At 39.3% G+C, this 21,734-nt stretch overlaps 1 protein-coding gene and 1 long non-coding RNA gene across 3 annotated transcripts in view; one reads left to right on the top strand and one right to left on the bottom strand.

Annotated features, from left to right (window-relative positions):
* The window catches only part of ST6GALNAC5 (ST6 N-acetylgalactosaminide alpha-2,6-sialyltransferase 5), a 72,625-nt gene extending 55,905 nt beyond the window's left edge, over positions 1-16,720 (top strand). For both annotated transcript variants that reach the window (XM_083846524.1, XM_083846525.1), the window contains exons 3-5: positions 2,465-2,874; positions 7,801-7,908; positions 15,230-16,720. In XM_083846524.1, the coding sequence (XP_083702650.1) occupies positions 2,465-2,874; positions 7,801-7,908; positions 15,230-15,461 (750 nt within the window). In that variant the 3' untranslated portion in view covers positions 15,462-16,720. The remainder of the gene's footprint in view (positions 1-2,464; positions 2,875-7,800; positions 7,909-15,229) is intronic.
* Positions 3,261-20,476, bottom strand: LOC310903364. Its single transcript, XR_014587481.1, has 7 exons — positions 17,692-20,476; positions 15,428-15,544; positions 14,698-14,801; positions 9,376-13,170; positions 7,362-7,499; positions 6,447-6,598; positions 3,261-4,870 (listed from the first exon to the last, which is right to left on the bottom strand). It is a non-coding gene; the product is annotated as an uncharacterized lncRNA (long non-coding RNA).
* Positions 20,477-21,734: the final 1,258 nt, after the last annotated feature.

The following is a 21,734-nucleotide window of genomic DNA, read 5'->3' as shown; positions in this document are numbered from 1 at the left end:
CATTAGCTGGGTAATACCTGAATGCTTCAGTCCAAAGATCTTTTCCCAAAAGGAACCATTTTCAAACAAGATGTGGGACAGATGTTTTGGGAGTGTTAATGTGCATCATCTAGCAAATGTTGACATTTCCCTCCTCACCCCACAAAAAAAATGTTTCAACAGCTTCACTGTGGTTACCCTCGTTTCCTCACAAGTGACATTCTCTGGCAGACTTTTAAAAGAAATGAGTAACGTGTAGGCCAGAAACCAGCAGATATTGTTTTAGAAAATGTCTCGCAATGTGGATATTCAAACCCATGTGATTAACACTGGTGCCGACTATATTTCCTTTAACCTCATTAGCACTTCATCTTGCTTTCCCATGCATGATGGTGGAGAAGCTAGTTCACCTTAGAGCCTTTTCCTAGGTAATTTATCAAAGTGTCAGATGAAAGCTTGAAGGAAAATGCATGTAAATACTGCATTAGAAACCTTGGTTCACAAAAGCATAAACATTTCTACTCATATCATTAGCTCTGGATTACAGTCCATGTATGTGAAAGAAAAAGGATGTTGTTGTTTGGGGAGATGGAGACCCAACGCTTACTGGTTGTATTGCTAAAGAAATGGTATAATTTAGTTATTTTTGTCTTTTTTTGTTTTTTTGTTTTGTTTTTTTTTTAAATTAATCATGCATTAGCTATTCTCATAGAAAACAAGCTCAAACTACAACCCCTTATTTCCTTCAGAATTAAAAACGTTACTTAAATAAAGCAACTCCTTCAAATACTGGATGCTGAAGTATTTGCAAACAGGGCATTGATGATCTCAGACCTAGGCTCTTGTCTTGTTTTGACCTTTAGAGTTTTTTCAGCTGTGCACCATAGCACACTGATTTAATTATTTATTGCCTATATGTATGTGGTCGATACTAAGTATAATTACATGCCACTGTACGAACTGCTCCTCATCTATAAATCCATCAGGTGTACACCTGGCGACACGCGAGCTTTGTTTGTAGTGGCACAAACAACGAGCTGCCATGGAGAGCCCCGGGATCTGATCTGGAGAGGTGCTGAAGCCTGGGCTGTCAGGGGTGGATTTAGGTTGGTAGAACTCAGAGCCAACACGTAGTGCTGGGTCAGGCCAGCGCCTAGTGCAGGGGATGACTGCTCCCAGCGTGTTGCGTGTCTGACTTGGAGCCTCTGGAATTAAACAAATCTAGTACTCACCAGGAAGGTGTTAGAACCCCAGTCTTTTTGGTTCGCAGTCATTTTGATTGACTGAGCTTGTTCCCTGAGGCTGTCTATTATCTTTATTTTCATCATTAACTATAATCTCAGTAACCATAGTTCAGTTGTGTTTTTTTGTTTGTTTGTTTTGGTTTGGTTTGTTTGTTTGTTTTGTCTCTTCTGGCAAGAAACACGAGCATGCCAAGTCAGGACAGCAAGTCAGGCTACTGCCTTCTACCAGCATAGGGTGCACAATCTGTATGGTCTGTAATTTGGTCTTACTGGCCTTAGATGCTGCAAGATACAGTTTCATAGAGGATCACGGAGGCACGCCTTCAAACATTCTTCACCTTTGTTTGCTGTATTGTTGGAAATCAGCACTTCGGGGATTCTGTTAACCCTTTGCTACTTTTCAGTTCTCATGCTGGGCAGCAGATAAACTTACATACTCCTCTTGTTTATATATTTATTTATGTATGTATGTATTTATTTAATTCAGTAGTATGGTTTATAATGCATTTTCATGAAAGCTTGTTTTAGTCTCGCACTTCTATTAGGTCAGACACTCACTGAACAGGCACCTCCTGTTCCATTTTATTGTTTAACTTTTAAACGTGACCTGACAAGCTAGGAAAAGTTCAGTGCGCTGCCTCACTGTCATGTAAAAGATATGCAGACGTTAATGACCAGCTCTGACTGTGGAACCACAACAGAAGCATGAGAGCAGTGCGGTGGTTATGGCACTGATTTGGAAATGGTGCGGAAGGATTAGACCAAGGTATAATTCTCTTCCCTTAGCAAAATGTCCTGACCCTAGGATAAAAGCTATTCACATTTGTGCTTACCAGGACTTACTTATTTCCTGCAAAAATTGGAAGAGGAGAAATCAGAAATACTCCAATTAGAGCTCATTTATAGCAAGTAGAAGTACAATGCTATGCAGCTGTAAAGAGTTTAGAAGCCATTGTCATTACTATACATGAAGGTTAAACAGCAGTGGAAAGGAGGATTTAAACAGTGGATTCAATTCCACGGAAGAACTTTAAGGGTTACACACATTTTTTCCCCCTCTATAAAAGGTTCAGGTAATATGTTCCCAGTTATTTGGGAAGAATGCTGAGAGAGATTTATATAAAGTCCTCTGAGATTTTTGTTGCAAAATATTCCATGTATATGTAAAATACTAGTTAGAGTTATCATGTAGTGAATGGGAAGGTGTTCACAGCTAATTTCGAGTATATATGTCTTTGCAGCCTTTAAAAATGCATTGCAAGAGCTGTGCATTGGTAACCAGTTCTGGACACCTTCTGGGAAGTAAACAAGGTGACAGAATCGACGAGACAGAGTGCGTAATACGAATGAATGATGCACCTACTCGAGGTTATGGAAAAGATGTTGGAAACAAAACGAGCCTTCGAGTCATTGCACACTCCAGTATTCAGAGGATTTTGCGAAATCGCAACGAACTCTTAAATATGAGCCACGGTGCCGTGTTTATCTTCTGGGGTCCTAGCAGCTACATGAGGAGAGATGGTAAAGGCTTGGTATATAACAACCTGCAGCTGATGAATCAGATACTGCCTCAATTAAAAGCATATATGATTTCTCGCCACAAGATGCTTCAATTTGATGACCTTTTTAAACGAGAAACTGGGAAAGACAGGTGAGAAAATTTATGTGGATACATTTGGGGGAAGTCATACAGTAGAAAAATAATGTAGTTTATATGTACCAATTTCAGATCTGCTCAGAGGGACTATCACACCCATTAAATCCTCTGCTGCATGAGTTGTAATATGGTATAACAGGCCAAATAACATCACTTGTAATGTAAGGAAAAATTATGCATCAAAATAATTTTTGTGGAGTATTGCCGCATCAACTTAGAATACCAGAGTCTGGCTGTACTGTATATATAGCCAAGGAGTTAGGAGCTGTTTAAATCTCACTTTGGGGTAATATACCTGAAAGTTTCCTTTTTTTTTTTTGATTCTGAAAAATCAGAATGGATAGGTTATGTTTTCTTACAGAGGAAATGTCACCCTTCTATGAATTATAATAGCTGTTTATTGAATTTAAGCTTTCTTGGAACATTGCTGCTGTAAAGCTTCTTGTAATACAAATAAACATTAGTCATACATTAGGTGCTTCAGAGGAGTTCATCTTATATTTCCAACTGGGAAAAGGAAAGTTATTACAATAGTTACATCTTTATGAGACTGTTTATGACTTGTAGGCTGATCTTCAAATCAAATTTTTAATAAGTGACCCACTGCAGGACTTGAGTATTTTCATATATAATGTTTGAAAATGGGCATTTAAGCCAAAGACTTCCTAGAGAGAAACACATTTATTGTTAATGAACTCCTATTTTTTTACATATTAAATATGCAGCTGTAAAAAATGGAATAGGGTCCCCACTTCGGTACAAATGAAGAGGTGGGCTTATTGTGCAGTAACTCATGGTAAAATTCTCTAACTTTACAAAAACATATACACCACAGCCTGAAGCCAATCCTCTGTGGACAGAGGGCTCGAGGGCACAGACTTGTCTTCGGGGCTGTACAACAGAGGCGGAGCCAGTGGCACAGGAAACCCTTGTATCCTATTAGCTGATGGCGACTGCATCTTTGGTTGGCGTTTGCTGTCTTTTCTCATATCCCACGTGCTTTGCTTGCAGAGCACAGTTCAGTTACAGTGGATCAAACTAAGTATCCAAATACTTGACTGGCTCACATTAACACTAAAGCACGCAGTAACTTGTTCAGTTTCTTACTGTTAAAGGTCCTTTCCTCTTCATCCCCAAAACAGTGCTTGTGATTTTCTGCCAGAGTTGTTCACTCAGAGCCGAGCAAAGTGAGAAGGTTATAATCTGTGGGAATTAAGCAAGAAAAATGCAAAGGATTATCTGTATGGCCAGTATTTACAAAGGCATTAAAATTCACAAAGCTGTGGTAAAGCTGTAAATGGCTACCACCAGCCCCAGGGGTCAGAGGCTGCAGCCAAGGCATGCACACTGCCTCCTTCTGCCCCAGCTGACTCACTGTGGGACTGCTCGCAGTCCCAAGTTTTGAGGAAGAGCTGGCCGGTTCTGCCATGAGGAGCTGGGGTCCCGTTCCTTTCCTGACTCTTGCTGTGCTGCTGCTTTCTAATTCTGTATTACCGATCTGGAGCAGGCGGCGGCCTACAGCTAAGCATGGGATGAAAGCATTTCTTTTTCTGCACAGGCACCAGGCCCAGTCTTGGCTCCTGAAACTCAGACTCCTTGAGACATTAATGATGTTATAACAAGTTTATAGTGGGCTCAGTCGTGGGCACCCTGAACTCCCAGCATGAATAATGGCACTTGGATCTATCAAAACTCAGCCTCGTTCGTGAGCAGCGCCTGTTGCATTTAAGAAATTGTAGGCTTTGCTGTATAGGAGCCACTGCTTTAGAGGCTACATACAGCATACTTGAAGGACTAAGAAGGTTAAAATGGGAGATGGAAATAAATGAATAGGCAGCACAGGAAAAGAGGGAAAGATGAAAAGAAACAGGGGTAGGAAAGACTTTATAAGGGAAGAACACTTATGTAGCTGTGGCGGCAGGAGCAGAACATTGTGCCCAGGATGATGCTGTTCCCTGGGAGGTTTCTGCTGAGCTCTCACCATCAGTGCCTGCAAAAAAAACAAAAGGAGAGAGAAATCTGATTGCAAGGGTGCAATAATCAAACCATTCCTTTCTGTCTTGAAAATGATGAGAAAAAACGTAATTGGATATATTGTGCTTTACAATAAAAAGCTGATTTTGAAAAGAAGGAAAAACTTCAGAAAACATTGCCAATTAAATATTACAGTGAATGACAAAGGCTGCAGAGCAATATACTTGGTATTATAAAGTAACTGTACTTGAAAATAACTTTATAATTGAATAAGGGTACATTAAGAAAATATGATTCAGAACCAATATTATAGTAATTAGATAAAGGAAGCATAAATGAAATAACTGCAGGAAGAGTATTTCCATAGAGATTATAAATGAGATTTTGGTGGAGCAGAAAGGCCTTTAATTGTAATTTAGTGTGCACTACAGAATTATCAGCACAGTGTGTTAGTTCATCATATAAAAGAATATCTGATAATTTCCCCTAATAAGCACATGACAGTTCTTCATATTCTTTCATTACAGCTGATTAGGTATAAAAACAGTATTCTTTTGTTGGAATCTTGTTCAGATCGTTTATGAAAAGGCAAGACATTGTAACCCTGTTTCTGTATTGCTGTCCTACAGACATGGTATTTAAAGAGGCCAAAGTAGTACTTGAGTATGCTTTTAAATCTTTATTCTATTGTTTGGCTTTTTAGCTTACTTAAATTCAGTTATTCTCCGCTTTACTGAAAACACTAAATTGCAAAATAAGTGTGTGTAAGCAAAAAGAAAACTAACCCAGCAGACAGTCTAGCTAGCTTTCTGATGTGTGCAGAGCCTAGGTCGTGGTCTAAGTGCAATGCTCCCTCAGTTCTGGATGCAAGGTCTTAGGCACCTAGAACAACGCCTTGTTCAAGCTCCAAAATACTAGCCTGAGTATGTTCCTAAATTACCTGGTGATTCATAAGCTCAGAAACTCTCAAGTGGCAGGAAAGCAATTTTTTAGGCTTTTCCTTACCCGTCCCTTCCCTAATAATTTTGAGCCAGAAATTATTTACTGTTTTGTATTGTTGCCAGGCCTGAAGGCCTCTGCTGAGCTCATGACCCAGCTACTACATTGTGATAAATTGTCCTCCTCTTCCCTCTCCTCCCCCCGCCAAAAAAAAAAAAAGCTTAAGTGCAAATGCAGATAAGAATAAAGCCCCATAATCGGAACTAATGAGATGCTTAAATGAGTTATTCTCCAAATGCTAGCTTAGCCTGAAAGCCTGCACATCAGGAGCAGTAAAGGCATACATTCTGGAAGCTTACACATTACCAGGTAACCAGCAAAGGACAGGGCAAAGTACACAGGCTCCCCAGCATCCTCTAGGCATTTCTGTTTAAAGAATACCCTTATGTTTAGAAGTGCCCTTTTAACAGTAGACATGGATACCACCACTTCTTTTGTTAATTTGCAATAGTCTTAATTCACTGAGGAAACAGGAGACCTCAGTACAAGGCACTCCTCAAACCTTAAAGGCTCACAACGTTTTACCTGACACAAGCCTGCACACTTAGCTCTTGCAATGCCTCAGCTTGAGTAAGAGATGGAAAGAGACTCACCGGTCACTGTGACAGTCTGAAGTCAGGAATCGAAGCCCATCTTTTTGAAACGCTGCTGAGTTTGAACTTCTTCCTGCACGACTTTTCTAGATGAGTAAGTAGCCATCAGGGAGACCTGCTCTTTCCTTCTTCAGTAGTATTTCAAAGGAGACCTGTGAATGCATTGCATCAGGGACAAATACCCACCTCCAGAAGAGAGCTGAGGACTGTGACCCCATTTCTAACAGAGGTGCCTGACTTGGTCCTGCAGGGCTGTCCCTAAATATGCAATTGCATCTTTAAGATGTGCTCCTCACCGGCATGTCCTTGGTCCTCCCATTCCAAGACAGCCAGCTCTCCCCAGGCATAGGGACAGTGCAGGAACTTAACACAGGATCGGGGCTTTCAGTGCATATGCCAGCCAACCCGTAACCATTGTAGCAGCCAGCTCTTACACAATGAACAGCAGTGATGAGCAAGTGCTAGAAAGAAGCAGCATTACTGATGCCATTTTGCAGGTAAGAACCCATGATACAGTGCAATTTAAGCACAGGTTGTAAATCTCATAGATCTGTGAGAGATTACGTGAAGATATGGGCTAATTTTGCATAAATAATGCTGGGATCAGTTTGTGCTTCTTTTAAAAGATGTCTCCCAACCTGCAGACAAGGCCAGGAAAGGAACTGCCTTGGAGGGCTCCCTTGCAGCACTTGGCAGTCAAATTCAAAAGGGCCCACCAGGAGGGAATGGGACTCGGGAGAGGCGGGGGGGGGGGGGGGGGGCAGGCCCTAGGTGAAGGTTTCCCAGGGCATAGCTGCAGCCAACAAAGTTTCCTGCCAGCAGTCATGGTGAGGGGCTGGGAGCTTCTAGAAACCAAACCGTGGACCAAGGTGTGAGGAAAGGTGATGAGACCAAGCACTTGAGGCCATCACTTACTGCGGCAGACAGGCGCTGTATGCCATGGCACGTAGCATTTTAAGCAGTCCTCTTTATCCCCTGTGATGTCTTCCTGACTATTTAGTGTACAAATTCCATTAAGTGATTACCGATGGGTGGTGTTTTCCCAGTACATTACTAGCAGAAGAATATAAATATAGGACATGAAGTTTCAGTAACTTAAGGTAAACTTACCAAAAGGTCAGCTAAATATTAACATTGCTGTGCCCAAAATTAATTACAGCAATGGCAGTTTCTGTGTAATTAGTCCACTGACAGAAGACACTAGTAAAATCGTTAAAAGATGAATGAGCAAGCGAGTCTTGGTTGCCCAATTTTCATAACCTTTCACAAGAATGAAAGAAATGCCCAGAAATTGTTTCAGATATCTCAAGAATTATTTGGCAGCCTAGAAACTTAATTATGTTTTTGCTTTCAGGAAGATATCCAACACTTGGCTTAGCACGGGCTGGTTCACAATGACTATCGCATTAGAGCTCTGTGACAGGATAAATGTTTATGGCATGGTGCCACCGGATTTCTGCAGGTAGGATTTATTTTGGAACCATTATTAGTCAACAAGGTTGAACACTACAGATAAATATCTGAGTCTTTAACTTTTTCTCTGAAACATGTTTTCCGTCCTCTTAAAGCAATTAATTAACATGTCCCAAGATCTGATTCTGAAAGCAACAAACAGCATTTAATTATGTTATATAAAATATTAAAAAAAAATTTGTTTGTAGTGTGGGAGAATTAATCCATCTTGTTGGTTTCTTTTAGTCTCTGAATATTTATCAGCTAAAAGTAATGCAATAATTGGCATGAAATTAATCTGAAAAAAGGAATACTGGAAAATATTACTTCTAACTTGTTTTTAAAGGTTCCCGCCACAATTAATAGAGAAATGGAGTTATTACAGTGACTAGTTTCTAAACTAACTTTCTATACAACTAAAGTTAAGCTCATTGTACCTATACCACATACATCCCAGTCTGCCAATTAACTGTTTTCCTAAATAATCCCCACCAAAAACAACCGACCAACCAAAATCAAAACAAACAACAACAACAGAACCACCTCAGAATTTGGGCCTGCAGACTAGATAATCAGCCCTGTAATCACCCATTTTGGTCATGCAGGGTGTGGGCTACAAGTGGTGGAAAGAGCACACACATTCTGTCAGTGGGAGCTGTGACCCCCTTCACGCTGTTGTACACAGTAACAGCTTGTGCAGATTTTCCAGCTACGTCATGCCCAGCCCTATTCAGGCCCCAGACCCGAGGTGCCAGTTAGGGTTTCCTACTAGGGGTCACAGAGGTAGGGAAACAGACCTCCCCTTCCCTCGTTATTCACATGATGCAAAGTACTAACCTGGTATAAGCTCATACAGATGTGTTTTACACCAACAGTCTTTACACTGATTTAAGTATCATCTGTCCATCTATAACTAGGCCTAGTACTCTGGCCTTCTGAAAAATGTGGTTGTGTGCCCACCCGCCTAGGCCTGAGGCCAGCTGCACTGCCAAGTGATCGATCCAGCAATGCACGGAGCTGGTAGTCAGAGTCTGGAACGTGGCATCAGTGCAACGTTTCAACCCCTGCTCACAAGGCCCTCTCACTGAGAGGTACTTGCCTGAATTTTGTTGCAAATGTAATAATCTCACTGAAGTTTGGTTCATTGACTAATTCAAGATGCCTTTCAGGGGAAAGGGGAGAGAACTGTTGTAGTGACAGGTTAGCTCATCTATCACAAAGAATTGGAGTGCTTTGACTTTCTTTTGAGCACTAAAAAGGATCATTCAAAAATCTGCATTTATCCTGGGCACAAAATAGTCGAAATCCCTGAAGAAATTATAGTATAAAATGTCAACACTAAATTCCACTTTGTGAGAATTTCTACAAATTATAACAAAATACAGATGATAAATGCTGTGATGTACTGCCAGATTTCATCATGAATTCTCCAAGGAAAATAACAAACTAGATCCGATATTCCAGGCAACATAAATACCTTCCATAGCACAGCGTTTCAGTTCCCCTGTCATTTCGTTTTGCCAAGACACACTTCTTCAGTTTCTGTTCTGAAATGGTTATGTCCCTGGCATCGCTGTAAGTGGCTGGTCTATCTTACTGCAGAAGTGGCTGCATTCCAGTGGCACATGGAAGTAATTCTTAAATAAGCGATCTAAAAATGGAGAAGTTAGGAGTGAGCACTGCTTTACATTGAATTGCTAACTTTTCAGGCCAGCTTCCTTACTTGTCAAAATCAGATTAGTTTAGGTGCATATGCTTGGTTTTAAAAACAAACAAACAAAATCATCTCTTTGAGAGAGACTAAAATTGTAACTGAGACCATACAAAAGGCTTTCACGGAATTGACACCCTGAAATCAAATGGATGTAATATTAAATTATAACATTTAAGTGCTGCGATCAATTCTATTGTCAATAAATGTAATAATGCTTATAGCCTGGATAACAAATCATAATCTAAAGGCTCACTTGGTCATAAAAATGCTAGAAGGTCATTTCTTAATCAAAATAATATAAAATGTGCTTACTTAAGTGGTTTATTCCCCAGACAACGAAGGGGAAATTTGTAGTTTCCATGCCTAGAAGATGCTATCCATGAAGATCTGTGAAATGAACCTGTTGCTATAAATGAAGTTAAACTTAGTTTGCTCTTCAGCCGCTCATTAAACAGTGCTTCCTTTCAAAGAAATAAGACAACAAACCAAAACAGCATAAAGAAAGAAATAGTCTGTAAACAGCTGTACTTTAAGCCACATTTCCCTGCTTTGCACTCAGACAAAACACACATCTACCACGTCAAAAAAAATTATAAAAGAGGCAACAAAAATCACCCTACTTCTCTCATGTATGTATGAAATGGTATAGGTCAAAGTGTATCTTATTTGCTGTGCAGCTGAAGAACCATTAAGATTTAAAATATATTTATAAGTATTCTGGTTTCTACTCAAATGTAATATCACCAGATTTACAACTCCAGCAGATACCCATTATTTTTTAAGTTTTAATCTCTGGAGTAAGTAATGAGTGTGGGTGATCACTATTGTGGAATTAAATTAGTATCACATCTGTAACGTGAAGGACACCTCAAAGGTATCATGAATATCATACTGTTGAATCTGCTACAAATTATTAGCTTAAGATCATTAACCAAATTGCTTTCCACCCATGCAGGAAAAATAGTCTAGTGAAGCAGTCTGCACTAGAGACTAAAAAGATTTGTCACTATTAATTGCAACAACGTGTTTTAGATTCATTTCTATTTACTTTCACTGGACATTGATTTTATAGTTGAACTGGAATTGGTGACCTGATTATTATAAATTCCTAGTACCATGCAGCAAAGCTCTATGTAATATCGAATCCCTTTACTTGGCTACAGATTTACACTGCTCTAAGGGTTAATGGCTTTGATACTGCTCTCGTGCTGTTACATACATCTGTCTTGCACATTCTAGAATAAGATGAAAGCCTGTGTTTGCATGCGCATTACAAATGTTTTGGAGAGTGTGCACCTCTCGCTCTCTGCCACCAAACCAGTCATCTTGCTATATTTCTTTCAGTGCCCAGGAACCCACTCCTGGCCTTTACTGGAGTGAAAACTAGTGCCCCAGGTAGGAAAGGTTTCCCTCCCTAAGCAGCCTTCAGCAATCTGCTGTATGCACATGGAAGGACTCACCCCTGACTGGGACATCGAGGTTTCCTCTTGCCACTCTCCCTCCATCAGCAGCCAGATTGTGGAGCTCAGATAGCACCACAATTCCTGAAGGAGCTGCAGTGCTGCTGCTTTTCTTTGTGGCTGCTCAGCAGCATATGTGGGAAGGACACAGACAAATCTTAATGCATTTTGTAATAATGCCAAGCCCTGTCTGTCGGATTAGCTGCAGCAGGTTGGGTCCTTGTAGGTATCTCTGGGTTTTCACACACAAGGAAAATTCAAGGTGTTGAAGAACCCTCTTTAACCTCCCCTCTCTTACCTCCCTGCCTTCATGGGCCTTCTGGAACTCACAGAAACTTAAAGCTTAATTCTGAGCCTTACTTTAACTGATAGGAGTATTTTTTCTTCCAATTATGGAACCAGATCATTTTCCTATGAAGAATCCTCATTTGACTGCCAGGCCATTTCCCATCTGCGATAATTTGCCTGAAAATTGGCATTTGAAATCCTTTAATTTATTCCTTTGGGTACAGCTTTTAAATCTAGTGTTTTCTTACCTCCCTCTCTCCATTTTCAACTGCTTTAAATCAAGTGCAAAGAAGCAGTTGTTGCTAGTTAGATTTGCTGGGGCTTATGGAGGGCTTGATGCTCATAGGATTGTATAAACTGTATGGGAGGTAGCCATGCCTTTTAGTTGTTATACACACATTTCACCTCATTACCTTAATAACAATGGTTTGGAAAACTGTCAAGGAAATGGGATCCTAGGAATAAAAGGCAAAAAGTTATCCAGAAACCTTCATAGTATTGTCATAGCATGCTGCCCATCACTCAACGTGTTAATTACATCTTACCCTTGAAAACAGGAATTTCTTGACACTGCAAGTTAAGTTCATATAGCTTTAGTAGGTTGATCACTCTGTATGTAAAGGGAGAGGCTGACCAGAACATGGAATGGGATGGCCGTGTTTTTCTGTCTTGTTTCTTCTGAGGCAAACACTGGTTGCTGTATTTTCAGCTTTCACTGTGGGTGGATACCATCTGTGGGAAAATGTGCACTGAAGTGGCAAACAGTAGATGACTGACATTGGGTACAAGCACTTACACTGTTGCTGTGCTGGCAGGCTATTAGGCAGGAAGTAGAGTATATTTTACAAAGGATCTTCCCTAGATTCCTCCCAGCTGTGATATTAATATGCATGTGAAGTCTGACAAAATACTGATTAATGTCCAGTATCAGTCAGTGATAAAACAGCATCTGTTTTAATGTTAATAAATGAGGTGGCAAGCAATTTCCGTATAGAAATTACTCATGCATTTCATTCGCTGGTGACACAAGCTAATTGCAGAGTTAGAAGATAACACAGTACAGTTAATTTCGGCTATGGTGTAGTTACCCAAGCCAGCATACAAATCCAAACCTTACTAGCATGAAATCGGGGGGAATCCAGAACTCCCACAACGGGGAAAAAACTTCAGACAAAAAGTGCTAAGTACGTAACTGCCTTTCAGTGTTCATAAAGCCAAACACATTTGGACTTTTAGCCTCAAAAACCTCAATCTGCTGCAGGGTAATCCTGGAGCTGGTTAAAGCCATCAGCATTTTGGGCTCTGTATTAGAATTTGCCTCTGGTTCAGCCCATGAGCCTGCACGCAACTCCTGACAGCACCCATCGGGCAGCGCACAAAATACAGCGACCCACTACAGCCTGAAGCTAAGGGGTACCTGGGAGGATACTTCAGTATCCACTTGGGATATTCTAGTTTTAACTTCGGAATTTTAATGTAACGTGGAATCCCTGTCTTCAAAAGGGAAATCCTTTGCTAAAGAAATCCATTGGTAGAATATTGATAAGAAAGCACTTACTGTAAGGAACAGGCTTCAAAATGTTGCTTCAAAGAGGGACTAGGAAAAGTGTAACCCTAGGTAAATACTACATCATCAGAGCCAGGGAGAAGGCATTCCTTTAGATCCTCTGAGGCAAATCTGATTCCAAAGTTCTCACAACAAGCCATTGTTAATTTCAGTGTACAGCAAAGGAATAGGGATGGGACGCAAAAAGAGTTATTTCCTGCTTTTTTGCTCTTCTAGTTCATGTTCTGCAAATCCAACTCAGGCCTGAAAAAAAAAAAAAAAGAAAAAAACACAACAAGGGGGGAACAGTAACTAAATCTGTGAAGAGGCATCAGGGCCAGCAGCCTTAACAGGGTCTCCGTGCAGTACTGGGGCCTTAGCAGTTAACTTATTTCCATTGTGACTGCATTTATTCAAAGTCAGTTCAAAATAAGATTTCAACTTTACTAATCCTAATTTTAAAGCCGTAAATTTCCACCAAGCAATATAGGTTTACCCTTGAGAACACAAGAGTAAAATCCAGCTACAGTGTGGAAAAGAACAGTCTAAATGAGAGGCAGATGCTGGTTTGTTCGGTAGTTCTTAAGAAAGCATAAATCACATCCAAATGTATCTTGTTAGATTTACAGTAAGCAAACAAATGATTAATTTAAGAAATTATAATAAAAGCTCCAATATATAAAAAAAGAACTATAAGAAAATGTAATTGAAGATTGAGATCTAATAGTGAAAGCTAAAAAGAATGTATTAAATATATATAAAAGTGTATTTTTTTACATTAAAGATACACATTCTGTAAGTGAGGTATTAAAAGATTTTTCACTCTTCTATGTATTCCAGTGAGAATATATACAGCAAATTTAGAATCCATCTTATTCCAAAAATGTAATTTTATTGTTATTCTGTTGTTGTAAGATTGATCACCCTGTTGTGTTACTAGGAAGCTAGATTGATTGAATTAAAACATTAATCTACAGTACAAATGGAAAACAGCAGTAATATCATACATTACCACTGCATATACAATGTGGATAATGATAAAATAAGAAGAATTAGAGAACTGCGTAGGTGACAGAATTACATAGTAAAAATAATGACCAAGACAGAACGCTGACAGATTGTGGATGCATTCAATTGAAATTGAGCTTAAATATTAGCTCTTAAAAATGAAAATAATCAACTCAATATTAGAGCTGACAGCCCTGAATCTCCATGACAGCTCTGAATTTTTGCTCTGTACGGTGGTTCTTACTCAGCTCAGGTTTTAATATAGAGCAGTTCCAAGGCTTTACTAAATGGCAGTGTTTTGATCAACTTTTTGTTATTTTTTTTTCTGCCGCTACAAAATATTTTCTTGGTAGTAACTGCGGAGATAGGTACAACTGGGTCATTCTGTCAGGGACAGTTATCTCTCTTTGAGTTAATGACAGAGACAGTTGGATGAGGTCCTGTCAGCCTGTGCTCAAAGCAAAACATAATGGGTATAGTTTACTATAGAGAATAAGACAGAAAAGAATGAACCATTGTGGCTTACTACATTATAAACATAATACATATGTGTCTTTTACAGAATGCAACACCAAAACATTGATGTTAAAACTGTTGAAATAATTTTTATCCTACCTATCTAATGGGTCTTCAGCATAACCTACGTGTCACCACATGAGTACAGCATCTCCTACTGGTTAACACTGATGGGCTCACAAGGGCAGAAGGGTACTGTGGGTGAATGACTTTAGTTTTTAGCTTGGATATGTGAAAGGTGCCATTATAAAATCCAAAATAACTCACCTGTGCGTTTGATGTTTGATTGTAAGGCCAGCAGCAGTGGGCTGTATCAGTGACCTGGCATGCAGATGTGCTCGTTGAAGTTGTGTGCTCACATCCTGGTGCACCTGCGAGTGTTCAACTGAACTGCAGTGACACAGATAACCACCTCCCCTCTAACTTTCCCTTCCCTTTCTTCCGCCATTTCAGTAAATACCTCTCCAAAGCTTTTTACAAATCACTATCAAGATATAAATCTCTTAAGCAGTTTGCCTCAAATTTCAGAGTAGTAACACAGCCCTGCAGCACTCTCCCTTGTTTCTGAGCTACTGCTGTCTTTTGTTTAACTGGGAGGAAGAGATTAAAAGAAGGAGCAAAGGAAAAGCCTTTGTCACATTCTGATGTATTAAATATTCAAGAAAAATGCAGATACCTAGAAATATGGTTTAGCTGGGAGTAAAAGTGGATTTGAGCCCATCAGCTTATTAAAGATAATATCTTTTCAATCAGTAAAGAAGAACATCTGGGGCTTCCATCTATTTTCTTTCTCCCACAGGGATCCTAATCATCTTTCAGTACCTTATCATTATTATGAACCTTTGGGACCCGACGAGTGCACAATGTACATTTCACATGAGCGGGGACGAAAGGGCAGTCATCATCGTTTCATCACAGAGAAACGAGTGTTTGAGAACTGGGCACGGACATTCAATATTCACTTTTTCCAACCAGACTGGAAACCAGAACCACTTACTGTAAATCACCCCGAGATTAAACCAGTGGTCTGAGGGATGAGCGCACAAGACCGCAATCACAATCACCTCCTGTATCAGCCGTCAGTGTGTTGGACCTCCTGGGACAGCAAGACAACCTAGAGGAGAAGGGTAACAGAATTTGCAGCTGATAACTGCAACAACAGTCAGGAAGTTATGAAGGAGTATATCGAGTGCTTTCCATTGAACTGTGTATTAATCCAGTATAGCCTTTTTTGGCCATCTAACTTCCTGTGTGTGTATGTGACTTGTGAAAAGCAATTTGAGTATCATTAATGGGATGGTTAATTCATTATGATTTTTTAAAGTACAACACCACTGAATTTTCATAGTGAAAACTTACAGTATTTATTTAATGGAGGTTTTTATGCAACCTAGGCCAGTATTTTTCTAATTCACAGTTCTGTGGTTGTTGATCTTTCATAATCTTTCAAATCCAGAATTAATATTGCTGATGGTTTGAAAGGCCTAGCTTTTTATTTATAGGATTTGTTTGAAAAATATGATTCTATATAGCATGTAATTAATATTTGATCTGGAAATGTTGCATTTCTTTTAAAAATTTTGAGCTCCGTTCCAGCATAAAGCCTTTAACAGCAAGAATGGTCCCATGTGCAGATCTAGCTAACTTTACATTCATGTTAATATGAAAATGGTAGTGAAAATTCTTTTCGATATTAATGTGAATTTTCTGCTGTGATATCAAACTGCTGGTTTTTAAACAGAGGTGGGGGAAGAAGGGCAAAGTTCATCAAAAAATGACTGTTTATAGCAACGCGTTCTCAATGAAGAAGACCAACTAAGGCTAGAGGGGTTGCGTTTTGTTTTGCCTGTTGTCATCCTGTAAGAGGCTGAAGGAGCAACCTTCCTGAGGTAACAAGCTACAAAAACAGGCAACAACAGTTTGCAACAACGGCTTGCAACAACGTGACCAAACTTCTGAAATCAAGAAGCTGCACCACCAGGTACTACAGTATCAGCCATACTAGCCAAAAAGATGGTAATGTTACACCTGTACGGTCTATGCCTTCCACTGTTCCAAGACCATCACCGATCTCAGAGATCGTGGATCACACTGAGGTGAGATGTGGAAGGATTTCCACGAGTATGAAATTGTGCCCCTGCAAACAGCCAAGTTACACTTGGCATTTTCTTTGTGAAGTACTAAAGCCTGGCAAACGCGAGGGGGTGGGCAATGCTAGCTCTGTATATGGAACCTCACACTGTGTCTTACTGGGTTATACTCGGCTTATGAATAAAGAACATTTCAGTTACACTATTATTTTTCCTTTTGCCTCACAAATATTAAATCTCTAATTACTCTATTGATTACTTTGAAGAAGTTATTGCATGAAACAACATAATTTAGGTGACAAAAGGTGCCTGTCATTAGAAAAATAAAGCTAAAACAAAGATGTTACCTTAAAGCATCTAAGCCCAACAAGCTCAACCTCAGAGGCAGTACATGGAACTGGGACCAAACTCCATGTCAATTAAACCCAATTATGACCCATTATGACTTCCTCTTTCCAAAATTCATAGCAATAGCTGCAGCTGCCCAGCAGATGCCTTGGTTCTCTAGTGACAATGTGCAGTAAAATGCCTTGTTTACCCCTTTAATACTGTGTGGACCTGAAGAGCAGGTCTAAGAGAGCCATTTTCCTTGTTGCTGTGCTCCCCGCGACCAGATTAAGAAACTATAACCTATTTTACCTTTAAACTCCTCTTGTGGTGTAAAGTTCATCAAAAGAAACATGATTCAGCACACAAAGTGAATGCAAAGCTCTACTACTGACAATTACTTGTAACCCATCTCTTGCCAGCTGATGTTTAACGCTTCTTATTTCATTGATTGTGTTTCATTCCTTCCACTTCATTTCACAAAAATTCTACAGAATTGTCTTTTGAACTAATGGTAATTTGCACATCCCTTTCAGCATGTGTACTGGGGCATGTAGCCAACATGCATTACTCAAATTGAGGAACTCTGTCAAATTGATTTACAGGTTATTTCTAATATGACTGCAAGAGATGACGCAGATCACAGGAGGTACTCTGATGCCACCATCCTTTTCTTATTTTATTATATAATAATAAAAGGATCTTGTCATTATAAAGTAGAGCTGTTAGTTTTTACATCAGTTGAGAAGGGCTGCAGGATATGTATGCTAGATGTTTTAAGCTAGTCACGTTATTTTTATATATATAGAGATCATTTTAAAATAGATTACTGTGATCTACTTACAGTATTCAGCAGGACAATGTACACTTTCAAGAATATGTTGTGCTCCACATGCATGTTTCCTGTCTGAAAGACTGGTCAGTACAAAATAGATCAGATGAAATATTAAGACTCTGAAGAAACATGGGATAAACTGACATTAGATCTCCTAACTTCCAACAGAGTGAAACTAAGGATCATAAATATTCCTGCTTCAGTTTTGTTGATAATTATGTGTTGTTGATACCGTTAAACATTTCCAGTCTTCTAAAAACCAAAACAAACTCAAAACTCACTTTATTCTTATCAAACTCCTATGCTGATTCAGCATGGTCCCCAACATAATTAAAAAAGGTATGAAGATGTCTTTTCTAAGAGTAAGTCACACGTGCATATAGAAGACTTTCCGAAGAAGGAATTTGATGAAGCCAAGACAGCAAGTTTTAAATAGGATTGATCGCTGATTTATAGAGAATATAAATCCAGTCCAGAAAGTGCAAGTTATGAGTGCAAAAAAAAATTATTTCTAAAACGCTGCAATTTTAATTTAAAAATCACTGATGTATTTTTCTATAAATGAAAAATTTTCAACTATATCATATTGTGCTACATTTCAGCCTGAAGTAAGGTTTTATGGCCTAGTTATAAAACAAACAGATTTACAACATTAAATCTTGTCAGGCCAAAGATAAGTAGTACAACCAGGATTCTCTAGTTTATGCTGTCATCTTACACTCCTCACTATAATTTGATCAATTCATGAGCTTCATTGTGCATCATTTTATATATTAAAAATTGTTGCAAAACAGTGTTTACAGAGATCAGCAGTTTTAAGATCTGTTACTTCAGCTCTGTACTTGTAGCACCCCTTATATCCTTTTATGTTAGGCTTCAACAGAGTAGCTATTTTTCATCTTGAAGAACCATAGCTCTTAAGCCATGCCACGTGCAAATGAGAATGAGAGCTGAGAATGATAAAGAAAATCTCTGCAACTAAGAATGGAAAAATATCACCATCGGTTTTTGTTATTTTGGCACAACACAGTTGCAAAATACCCAGCTAACAGCATCACTACACAAAATAAGACACAATGGCCCTGAGAAAACCTTCCATACAGAGTTTTAAAGCACCTCAGAACAACAGGTTAATACTGTCTATTCCTGGAGAGGAGAACCGAGAAAAGGAGTTACTTAACTTAATAAGAAGTAACTACTCACTAAGTTAAATAACTTAATAAGAACATATGAACTACAGCTTTAGCACCCTGTTTTTAGAAGAGATTCAGGTCTGCTGACAAACTACCTCTGGCTCTAGCCAATTGTGTCAGGAACCACGACTTCAAAGAACACACAATGTTTCATGTATTACACACAAACACACAAACAGAAGTATAAATTGATAAAATTCTGCAGGATGTGTTTACCTGGGTCTTGTTCTACAGTACTTCTCAAGCAAACTTCTTAGGAAATCAAGTGATTTTTAATCTAGATAGGGCTGAGGAGGCAAGGACACAACAACAGAAAAACAGATGGAAGAACATTCCAAATACAAGACTTTTATGAAGGAGATTACTACCCAGCCAGTAAGTTTGAGGTGATGAAGTGAGGGGAGTCTAGCAAATGGGCAGTGGAGCATGGTTTGTGCTGTCTAACTATATTCCCCTGAAACAGGAAGATCAAAGTCGGGCTGAAGCTGACAGAGTGGAAAGTTGTGGCTCAACAGCAAACACTGTGCTGCAGAAGTTTCTTTTCAATTTTCTATAGATCTATTGCATGCACCACAAAAACTCTTTGAAAAATTCTGAAAATCACCTCTGAATAATGAAAATTGTTTATTTGATGCAAGGAAATGCAATTTCTATCTATATTAAAAACATACCTTAGGGATATAAAAACTAATAGGTATGGAAACAGTTAAAGTATTTGTAAGATGGAAAAATGTAGTGCAAAAAAGAACAAAGTACAGAAACCTTATAGGTTCTATGAGGTTTCCACTTCTGGTACATTACTTAATACTGATCAATTCTGAGCTTCCAGCTACCTACTGCCAGCATACCTTACACATCACAAGATTTTATAAGGAGAAAGGAAAAAGAATTTTTTTGGAAGAACACAGTCTCCTGAAAAAAAGAAAAATGAAAAAAAAAAAGAACAGGGAAATCTGAAAGGACAAAAGCCTAAGACGGTGAGAGATTTCTCTGGACAGAAGCTGAAAAATATAAAAGCTTCAAAGGATGTTTGATAAAATGTCTCTAAAATAACTCTGCTTATGCTGAATATCTGTTATAACTGCTACATTTTAAAGCATTTTCTACAATGAAAACGACAACAAAACTTGCAACATCAAATGTCATTTAACCACAGTAAGGATGGACTTTCAGTATCGTAGTGGAAATAAAGATGGTGACTTTTATCCCAGCTGAATGTTGAACAGGCTCCATGGCAAACACAGTATCGAAAAGAACTGTGATGTGCAGTTAGAGGCCACAAACCAGCATCTCCTTCCCTTCTGTGGCACCCCTCCCAGAGCCACGTACAAGAGAGCACAGCTCTAATAGGACACACTCTTGCAGTGCCAGCAGAAAAGTGAGAATGTTTCTTATGTTGTCTTTGAACACCAGAGCAAGCCTGAGAAACTACTCAACAGATGATCAACATGCAATATCGTTACTCATTGCAGAGTAATTTGGTTGGAAGTTGTCTTCAGAAATCATGAACACAAAGACAAGAAACTACAGACAAGTAACCCTAGCACATTCCAGATGAATAGATGGAAAGCTGTAACAGAAGAGAATTAGCAGTCATAAAGACTTACCTTATCTTGGCTAAAAATCAGTGCAGTTTTTGTAAAAGGCATGCCTCGCCAATCTATTCACGCCTTCGGTGTTTTCTGAAGCAAGTGGACAAGATCCAGGTGATGAGTCCACTTGGAGCTCCACAGCTGGTTTTGCAAAGTCGCTCTTCAAAGACTTCCAAAAAAGCTATGGTAGCACAGCATAACAGAGAAGATTGTTACCTAAGGAACCCATCAGAACACAGGAAACAGAGGTTAAGAGAACGCATCATCAGCTTTTCCATCACCATAGGGCTACAAGCAGAATTCCAGAGGAAGATGTCACAATATATGACATATATGGGACATATATGACATAGATGGGTCTCCCTCCCACCCTGGCCAGCCACCCCAAGACCCCATACAATTGCTCTGCATGACATCACATGGTATGGGACATCCCTTTGGCCAGTTTGGGTCAGCTCTCCTCGTTCTGTCCCCTCCCAGCTCCTGGTGAGCCCCCAGCCTCCTCACTGGCAGGGCAGTGTGAGAAGCTGAAAAGTCCTTGGCTTAGTGTAAGCACAGCTCTGCAACAATTAAAACATCAGTATGTTATCAACATTATTCTCATCCTAAATCCAAAACACAGCACCATACCAGTTACTAGGAGGAAAATTTACTCTATCCTGGCCAAAACCAGGACACAAGGGCTAGACTCTATATAAATAAATAGATAAATAATAATTTAAAAAAAAAACTGTATACAATGAACATTAATTTGTACACTGAAGCACAGTTACAGTCTTGCCACGCTCACAATATGCCCACGCAGACCAAAGGCATGTGCCAAGCAGCCACACGATCTAACAGTAACCGCATTTTCATTTTACTGAAAGCAACGTCAAAGCACTTAGCTCAGATGGAGAGCAAAACTGGACCCTTTTTAACAGCCAAGGAAAGCCATCTTAATAATTTCTGATTTCTCAGAGCAGATTTATCTCCTTCAGGAGATGCCCAATGATATTTAAATCGGCCAGCTTCTTTACACTGCCAAGACAGACAACCATTAAGATAACATCAATAGCTTTTAGGACACCAGATACTTCCTTAAGTATAGTGAAGATAAAGGGAATAATGCATATTTAGCAGGGTATAAGGTTTTAGAACTTTGCTGACTTCACTTTGGCCATTAGATCAGGCTAGAGCCTATTAGTTACAATCCAAACACGCATGATCCGAGTCTATTAATAGCAGAATGAATGAAATTCATAAGGAAAACATTTGTTGTGACTTT

This window comes from Anser anser (assembly GCF_964211835.1).
Source record: "Anser anser genome assembly, chromosome: 8".
NCBI lineage: Eukaryota > Metazoa > Chordata > Aves > Anseriformes > Anatidae > Anser > Anser anser.
Note: the sequence above shows the minus strand (reverse complement) of the source record. Positions and strands in the feature narration are given on the sequence as shown.